Here is a 9543-nt window from a genome sequence, read left to right as displayed (position 1 = left end):
AAAAAAAAAAAAAATGATAATAATAATAAATAAATAAAAATTAAATTAAATTAAAGGTTACCTATGAATAAATGACACTCATGGATTTCTAATCCAAAATTCACTGTAATCTTCTTTTGGCCACTTAGCACAACTGAAACCCCTTACCTCCGAGTACTTGATCTTGTCTGATGGCCTAAGAACCTGAATGTGCAGTTAAACTATCCTAAGCCATAACGAATTGTTATGGCTTAATGAGCAGCTTATCAGAACTCAGATGATGAAAACAGAATGTGGTTTCTCTGTATTTTCCTGTTTCTTTGTCCTTTATCATAGTCCCACTATCAGGCAGATGTTCCTTGTATATCTGTAAGATGACAGCAGCAACTCCATACCTTCCATTCTCTCAAGATGAAGTCCTGCCTTCATCTCCCAATATTCCTAGCAAATGTCTCTGACTGGGACAAGGACCCATCTCATCTAATGAGACACACACACTAAGTAGTTCATTAGTGGAGCTAGGTTGGAGCCAGGCCATTCAAGCCACAGACTGGAGCAAGATGGAGGATTGTTTTTTCAAAGAAACAGGAATATGATTTTCAAAAAGAAGACTAGCTCGTCTCCAAACAACCAGTATTCCCCATCCCGATGTCCGTACTTGCATCATCCTCTAGTGGGCCACAGCTCCATCATCACTTTACTCACCTTTGCACCTGTTAAGAAGGGGTCCTTCCCCTCTGGTACCAGAACCACTGGACTGACAGTTCCTGAGAGAAGGGGCTATGTCTTGGTTATCTTTGTGTCCCTCTTGCAGCCCCATTCTGGCACAGGGTCGGCTTCCTTAAATGTGTGCGCACATGTTTTCAAGCTGTCCCACATGATAGCTCTTTTTTTTTTTTTGGTTACTTGGCCTCTCTTAAGCAGCCAATACCCAATTATCATAGGCCTCCCAGGACTCATTGTTAATTTCCACATCCCACTTCTCTGGCCTGTACATCTAAATATGATATTGCAGTGTAGTATTATTAATGTTGCTGTTGTTTTCTAATAAGAAGATAAAGTGTTTTTGGTCAGTTCTGGGATTGACCTTTTTTTCTTCTTGTAAGTTTGTTGGACACTGGTGTCAATCACTGATGGGAGTTTGCTCAAGTTCCTGGGTCTCATCTAACTCATTTTTGGGAAACTCTTGTCTTAGATTTCTCTCTACTTTCATATTTCAACTGTATTGCATCTATTCTTCTCCTATCTGTGACAAAGATGAAACTGGAAACACCATTTACATTGCTGTGGCTGTAGTAACTAGCTGCCCTCAGGCTTATGCTCACCCTTGTTTGGTGTACAGTTGATGCTGAGAAGTGACAGCTCAGATGGGAACTGTATTTCCCTACCTGAAGGCCATGCCAGTGAAAAATGGCCAATGCAGTTAAGAAAGTGTGCTTCTCCCCCTTCTATTCTGTTTGCCAGCTATATGAAATGGATAAGGAAATGACAGAATCACACGATGGAAGTAATCTGTGTCTCTGAATAACACATGGAACAAGGCTGCCTGTCAATAGCAATACTAGGCTTTTATGTAACAAGATACTGTTTTCCGTTTTATATGTACTCTGGTAGAACAAACTCTCTCACCTTGTTTTTAGTTTTTTTTTTTTTTTTTTGATTTTCTTTTTTGAAGGTGTCTTTGCTATTCTTATACATCTATATATCCTCTAGAATCAATAAGTTCCCAAAATAAACAAACAAAAACGTGGTTGAGAATGTTATTGGAATTGTTCTAAATCTGAAACTGCCTTTGCAAAGATTATGACAGTAAGAGAAATCTGACTTAGTTGACTCCATCTTGCTTCTAACCTCCAAGCTGTCCTTGGTCATTCCTGGGCATAGGCCAAGTGACTTCCGGTGGAAGTTAGTTTATAGCTGAAATTTAAAGTGAGGATGATAGTAGCCCTTCCCAAAACTTTGTAAAACTAATGAAAGGCTGCAAGGTTAGGATTATGAGAGGCGCCTGAATTCTGATAAAATGCATTTTCTATAATCCCTTTTTACTCAAGGGTCACGTGACCAGAAGTCACAAGATTTGTCACTTCTCTAATTGCTCCTACAAATAACATTACTACTGTAGAACCTAAGATTGGTCTTTTGAGATGTTTTTTCAGACTTTTACATTCTGGCAACCTATGGAACTAGGACTCAAACTCAACCAGTCTTGTGGCTCCACCCAGAGGCAGACTCAGCCCACGAGGATTGTTTTTCAAACCCCTGTGAATTCATCCCCAGCCAGTCAGCAGCACCCATTCTCTAGCCACCTGCTCACCAAACTATCCTTGAAAAAACCCTAAGCTCCTGACTGGGCTTGGTGGCTCACACCTATAATTCCAGCACTTTGGAAGGCCAAGGCAGGTGAATCACAAGGTCAGGAGTTCAAGATCAGCCTGGCCAACATGGTTAAACTCTGTCACTACTAAAATACCTAAAAATACCCGGGCATGTTGGTGCATGCCTGTAGTCCCAGCTACTTGGGAGGCTGAGGCAGGGGAACCACTTGAACCTGGGAGGCAGAGGTTGCAGTGAGCCAAGATCACGCCACTACACTCCAGCCCGGTGAGATAGTGAGACTTTCTCTAAAAAAAAACCCAAAAAACAAACAAACAAAAAACCCCTAGCCTCCAAGACTGCTGGGAGACTGATTTCAGTAAAAACTCTGTCTCTCATGTGGCCGGCCTTGTGTTAATTAAACCCTTTCTTTACTGCAATGCCACGGTCTCAGTGAACTGATTTTGTTTGTGCAGCAGGCAGGAAGAACCCATCAGGCAATTACAAATCTATAGGTCGATTTGCAGAAAAATTGTTATATCTAAATTAGTGAGTCTTGCAATCTGTAAACATGCTATAACTCTCTATTTACCTTAATGTCTCACAATAAAGTTTTGTACTTTTGTCCATAAAGTTCTTTATCTTTTCCTAGTTTTTCTCCTTATGAACTTAATATTTCTAACAATATTGCAAATTGTATCATTTTAACATTTCAGTTTCTGCCTGTTGCTGGGGTTAGGGCTCAGAACGCACCACTCCAAAATATTTCTCTCTAGCATATTGATTATTAATTATTTATTTAGAGAAACTGCCCACACAGAAGTTAGCTCTGAAACGCTGCCCTTTTGTAAAAGAATTTCAGATCTATAAAAGAAATTTTCATTGGTAAAGATGTTTTTGATTGGGAAGAGAGCTGCTCCAAGACAATTTTTATCTCCTGAGAGACTCTTACCTGCATAACAAAGCAACCTTTATTTACCACGTATTTACTATATATTTCCTCCTCCCACACTCCCATAACTGGCACCACCACCCTCCAGAAGCCTCAAGCCTCTGTTTCTTTCTGTAGCTTAAGATGCTTTGTAAGCTTTATTCATCTGGCCCTTCTTTGATTCTCATATTTTTGTGGGACTCCTATGTATGCATACATAATTAAATATAGTTTTTCTCATGTTACTCTGTCTTTTATCAATCTAACTTGTAGCCCAGCAAAACAACAACAACAACAACAACAAAAAAACCTAAAAGGGTGGAAGTCATTTTTCCCTCCCTTGTGCTGAAATATAAAAATAAATAAACTATATGCCAATTTTATATCTAACAATTATTAATCTAAATAACTAATTTGCATGTGTAGGGGCAAAGGGGAATTTCCCTTTCCCTTTAAGGTTTGAGTTTGCTGAAATAAACCAACGGTAGATTAACTGGAGGAAAAGGCAAGTTTATTGTATTCATGGGGGAATGACGAGGGAATGTCTACCCAGTAACCCAGGGAGGTTCAGAATCTTATATACCCTTCTTCACAGGAGAGAGAGAGATGGGGGAATGTAGGCAATTTTGAGGAGTAGGAAATTATTTTTAGGAGAGTTGAATGGACCCAAAGAACAGACCATAGTTTGTAAATTATACTCTTTGGAAACTCTTTGGAATATGATCAAAGAATAGACAACAGCTTCTGACAAAGTCTGCCTAGGTGTGGTGACATCCCTCAGTCTTACTTTCTGCCGTGAGTTTAATCTTCCCTGGTTAAGAAAAATCTCAGGGAGGTGATCAAAGACCACTGGATTCTTTTGGGAGAGCTTCAGGTAAGGTAACTTCAGAGAGGAAGAATTTCATCCTGCACTTGGGGGCAAAATAGGAGAAGTTAAGAAAGTCCTTTGTTCTGAGCCTGCTTGTAACACCCTTTCATTTTCTTTAGTTCAAAGCCCTTAGCATTGGAGGGTGAGGGGGAATTTAATGGTTAATGGGTAAAAAAATACAATGAATAGGCCGAGTGCGGTGGCTCACACCTGTAATCCCAGCACTTTGGGAGGTTGAGGCAGGCTGATCACCTGAGGTCAGGTGTTGGAGACCAGCCTGGGCAACATGGTGAAACACTGTTCCCACGAAAAATACAAAAATTAGCTGGGTGTGGTGGTGCATGCCTGTAATCCCAGCTACTTGGGAGACTGAGGCAGGAGAATCACTTGAACCCAGGAGGCAGAGGTTGCAGTTAGCCGAGATCACGGCACCACACTCCAGCCTGGGTGACAGAGGAAGGTTCTGTCTCAAAAAAAAAAAAAAAAGAAAAATAAGATCTAGTATTTGATAGCACAAATATAAGATGACTATAGTCAATAATAATTTTATTGTACATTTTAAAATAACTGAAAGAGTATAATTGGCTTCTTCGTAACATAAAGGATACATGCTTGAGGGGATGGATACCCCCATTTACCCTGATGTGATTATTAGGCATTATATGCCTGTATCAAAATATCTCATGTACTCCATAAATATATACACCTAATTTATACCCGTATAAATATATATATTTTTAATTAAAAACAAACAAGCAACAGAAAAAGCCCAGAGTGCTCCTCATTCCAAAGCACCATAGTTTGAGTTATTGTTTCTGAGTCCCGACACATTGTTTTTAGATTTTTCAATGTATACTATTATATCTGTAAATAGTGACAGTTTTGTTCCCTCTTTTCCAATTTCGAAACTCTATGATGGCCAGGCACGGTGGGTCACGCCTGTAAATCCCAGCACTTTGGCAGGCCAAGGAGGGTGAATCACCTGAGGTCAGGAGTTCTAGGCCAGCCTGACCAACATGGTGAAAGCATTCCCTTACCAAAAATACAAATTAGCCAGTCATAGTGGCTCATGCCTGTAGTCTCAGCTACTCAGAAGGCTGAGGCATGAGAATTTCTTGAACCCGGGAGGCAGAGGTTACAAGAAGCCAAGATCAAGCCACTGCACTCCAGCCTGGGCAACAGAGTGAGAGGTGGTCTCAAAAATACAAACAAACAAACAAAAACAAAAAAAGAAAAAAAATCTCTATGTTATCAGAGAGGGATATAGTCTTATTTTTTTAAATGGATGACCAATATTCTAAGTGCTATTGATTGAACAATTCATTATTTCCTCTCCAGTTAGAAATGCCAGCATTATGAGATTTACCAAATCGCCATTGTTCATAGTTTACTTCTGAAGACTCTATTCCAATGATATTTTGTCTTCTGTGCTAGTAATACACACTAGTACTGGTGAGGATAGACCAGTTATCAAAATGCTATATGAAGATTATTTAATCAGAGTAAAGAGAAGCAAGTGGTCTTGAGGTGTCTCACATGGTGGAAGCAGAAGCAAGAGAGAGAGAGGAGGTGCTGCACACTTTTGAACAACCAAATCTCATAACTAACTCACTATCACAAGAACAGCACCAAGAGGATGGTGCTAAACCGTTCAGGAGAAATACACCCACATGATCCAATCATGTCCCACCAGGTACCATCTCCAACACTGGGGACCACAGTTTGACATGAGATTTTGTGGGGACACAGATCCAAACCATATCACCAGCAGATAGGATATTATAAACACAATGGTCTGTTATGTGAGGCTATAAACACAAGAAATTATAAAATCCATAGAAGTGATCATCATAAGAAATACCTGTCAGAATGGTTGTGTGAATTAAACATGAATAACTGAGCATGAAGTTCAAAAAGAGTTCATTTCTGGCTGGGTGCAGTGGCTCATGCCTGTAATCCCAACACTTTGGGAGGATGAGGTGGACAGATTACGAGGTCAAGAGATTGAGAACATCCTGACCAACATAACCCTGTCTCTACTAAAAATACAAAAATTAGCCAGGCATGGTGGGGGGTTCCTGTAATCCCAGCTACTTGGGAGGCTGAGGCAGGAGAATTGCTTGAACCCGAGAGGCAGAGGTTGCAGTGAGCTGAGATCACAGCACTGCACTCCAGCCTGGGCAGCAGAGCAAGACTCCATCTCAAAAGAAAAAAAAAAAAAGAGTTCATGTCTATTTTCTTGGCAACTTGGCCAATTATAAAGCAGATAGAAATCAAGGATGTTAAAATCTAGGTTTTGAATCTCAACTCAGCTTCTTGCCACAGATTAGTCAGTTTTGCTTAATTATATAAAAGACTTTTGAGGCCTCCCTCTAGCCACGGTGGCTCATGCCTGTAATCCCAGCACTTTGGGAGGCTGAGGTGGATGGATCACCTGAGATCAGGAGTTCGAGACCAGCCTGAACAACATGGAGAAACCCTGACTCTACTAAAAATACAAAATTAGCTGGGCGTGGTGGCACATGCCTGTAATCCCAACTATTAGGGAGGGTGTGGCAGGAGAATCGCTTGAACCTGGGAGGCAGAGGTTGTGGTGAGCCGAGATCACATTATTGCACTCCAGCCTGGGTAACAAGAGTGAAATTCCATCTCAGAATAAATAAATACACAAAAATAAATATAAATAAATAAATATGGCCTGGCACGGTGGCTCACACCTGTAATCCTAGCACTTTGGGGGGCCGAGGCTGGTAGATCACGAGGTCAGGAGTTCAAGACCAGCCTGGGAAAGATGGTGAAACCCCTTCTCTACTAAAAATACAAAACTTAGCCGGGCGTGGTGGGCCATGCCTGTAATCCAAGCTACTCGGGAGGCGGAGGCAGAGAATTGCTTGAACTTGGGAGGCGGAGGTTCCAGTGAGTCGAGATTATGCCATTGCATTTCAACCTGAGAGACAGAGCAAGACTTGGTCTCAAAAAACAAACAAACAAGGAAACAAAACCCAAAAAACCCGTATAACTTTAATGGTGGAGGACAAAAACAGATTATGCTGTAATGTTTACATAATAGTGATTGAATTTTTCTTGGCCTTGCTAATGACTGCTTTAAAGAAAAATTACACTTAATTAAATTAACAATTCTCAAATGGAAACTCAGTTTGCAAACTAAGTATTTTCCTAACCTGAACATGTATAAACCAATATGCATATACACAAAATCACACATGAACTCAAACACACAGTAATGTATAAAAAAAATACAGAATGTCAGAACTGAAAGATATCTTTTGTCCATAATATTCACTTTAGAGATGAGGAGTAGAAGGATAAGGTGATTTGCCAAGCTCCAATAGCAAGCTTATGATAGACACTAAACTCCAAGTTTCTGCATGTTTGCAGTGATGTCGTAGGCACTCTGTGTGATGCTGGTGAATATTTTAGGTGTGAAATAGTAAGCATAAAATTAGTACTACCTGGCAATCTGTTTAAGACCATTGACAGGCCTGAGAGTTTTCCATTTAGCCTGCACCCTGACCTCTGGGAAGAAACCATCCACAATGTAATTTCTACAAGATTAGAAGAAGGAGAGAGGCAACGGGGATTCCACTTTTACTAGGAGTATCCACCTCTGAGAGGGATATATCCATCTCTGTGGATGTCATCTACTCTGCAGAAAACCCTTTCCTGGAACTCCCAGGTATTTGAAAAAAGAGTTGGATATTAAATCTAAAGACAGAAGGCTCACGCCCAGTCACCCAGAATCCCTGATCACCAAGAATTAGAACATTTCTGGATGATGGGCTGTATACATGGAAGAGTTGGGAATCTTTATTTTGAGGCAGAGAAATACATGGGAGAAATATAAACTCTACTCTCTTAGAATTGAAAAGCTCACATTTTTAATAACAGTGTTAAAACAGACATTTGTATTTAAGGAAGTGAAAATATTTTCTAAGATGCAGGTCATATGGATCTGTCAATTCCCGTCTGAGTTAAGTCATTCTAAAAAGGGGTTGTCAGTGATGCCTGCCTCACCTCACAGGCTATGGGTCAGCAGCAGATGGACTGATAGATGCAAACACCTCAGAGATGAAAATTTTTAGTTTAACTGGTCTGCTTAGGTAAGGAGCAAGAATCACTTTGGGATTTGCAAATAACCTTGTACATAGGACAATGCCATAAAGGGTTGAGAGGGCGGTAGCCTTCTCCATTGTTGACAAGGAGGTGGAAGAAGGATGTGAGAACACTTGTTGCCATGAGTACACGAAGAATAAGTGTAGATAAAGGCAGGAGGGGAGAACTGCAAACATTAAGTGTTGGGCCAAGACTTCTTAAGAACAGGACAAGGGACCATAGATTGCTCTTTTGACTCTGCTCTTCTTTGAAATGCTTTCACAGGAAACATGAATCTGATGTGGACCCTTCTCCTCTTCCTCCTTTTGGACCTAACTGTCTTCACTCCAGCTCTGCCCTTCTCAACACGACATATAGACAACCCCAGGTCTTGGGTCCCTAGAGGACACCACCGATACTGTGATGTGACGATGAGGTGCCGCTGGCTGATCCATAGAGGTAAATGCAAGCAGATCCACACATTCATTCATAAGAATCTGACCACCATAGCAGATTTCTGCAGACCTCCACCAGTGCCCTGTACCAACAGCCCCTCCATGTGCAGCTACCACAACAGGACTCATGATGTCAATGTCACTGACTGTTTGCCAGCACAGGGACCCGACCTCTTCACTGCCACTACCAAAAATAAGGAGTCCACCAGGCCCATGCGAGTGGGCTGTAAAAAGGGGGCACCTGTTCACCTGGATGGCTAGGTTCCTCCTGATACTGGCACCTGAGTGACTTGCACCCTATGCCTTCAAATCTTTGCAGCACTGTCTATGTCTTCTTTGTAAATGCTTCTTCCCTTGCACGTGGACCCCCTCATTGTTCCCAGACCCATATAGACTCCTGCGTCTCTCTTACAGCCTGTTCCCCATCAACCCCACATCCCCTATCCCTGCCACAGTGGCAGGGCTTTTGGTGGAGGATAAGGTGGTGGTGGAGGGTCGGTGGGAGGCAGCCTGAATTAGGGAAATAATACTTTGGAAAGGCCTTGCTCCGACCGAGCTGCTAGACAATCCCCTTCTCCTGGGGCTAATCTTCCTACCAGCTGCTCTCATAAAACCTCATGATGGCTGGCCCTAGGTTTCCTGGATCATAGGGTCCTTCTACATTCTGCCAGACGTTCTGTTCCTTTCCCCTCAATGGGCTCCTTCGGAGGGTATTAGGGATGATATCCAGGTGGAAAACTTGCTTCCTTTAGGGAAATAAATCCATGTGGCTCCCGGGGTGTCACCAGAAGAAGCTGCTTCTGGAGAAGAGGGAGGAGAATGGACAACTCCGTGCCGCCCAGAGCCTTAGCGGTCTCCCAGTTCCGTGGCCGTCGTATTGGCCG

General features: G+C 41.8%; 1 protein-coding gene across 1 annotated transcript; it reads left to right on the top strand.

Annotated features, from left to right (window-relative positions):
• Positions 1-7556: 7556 nt before the first annotated feature.
• On the top strand, positions 7557-9018 carry LOC105536742 (seminal ribonuclease-like). Its single transcript, XM_011976207.1, is given in 3 exon segments — positions 7557-7788; positions 8490-8807; positions 8810-9018. Coding segments are annotated over 2 exon segments (360 nt in total). The 5' UTR covers positions 7557-7788; positions 8490-8494; the 3' UTR covers positions 8857-9018.
• The last annotated feature ends 525 nt before the right edge of the window (positions 9019-9543 follow it).

This window comes from Mandrillus leucophaeus, unplaced genomic scaffold (assembly GCF_000951045.1).
Source record: "Mandrillus leucophaeus isolate KB7577 unplaced genomic scaffold, Mleu.le_1.0 Scaffold163, whole genome shotgun sequence".
Lineage (NCBI taxonomy): Eukaryota > Metazoa > Chordata > Mammalia > Primates > Cercopithecidae > Mandrillus > Mandrillus leucophaeus.
The sequence above is the reverse complement of the archived record's forward strand: the minus strand, read 5'-3'. Positions and strand labels throughout refer to the sequence as shown.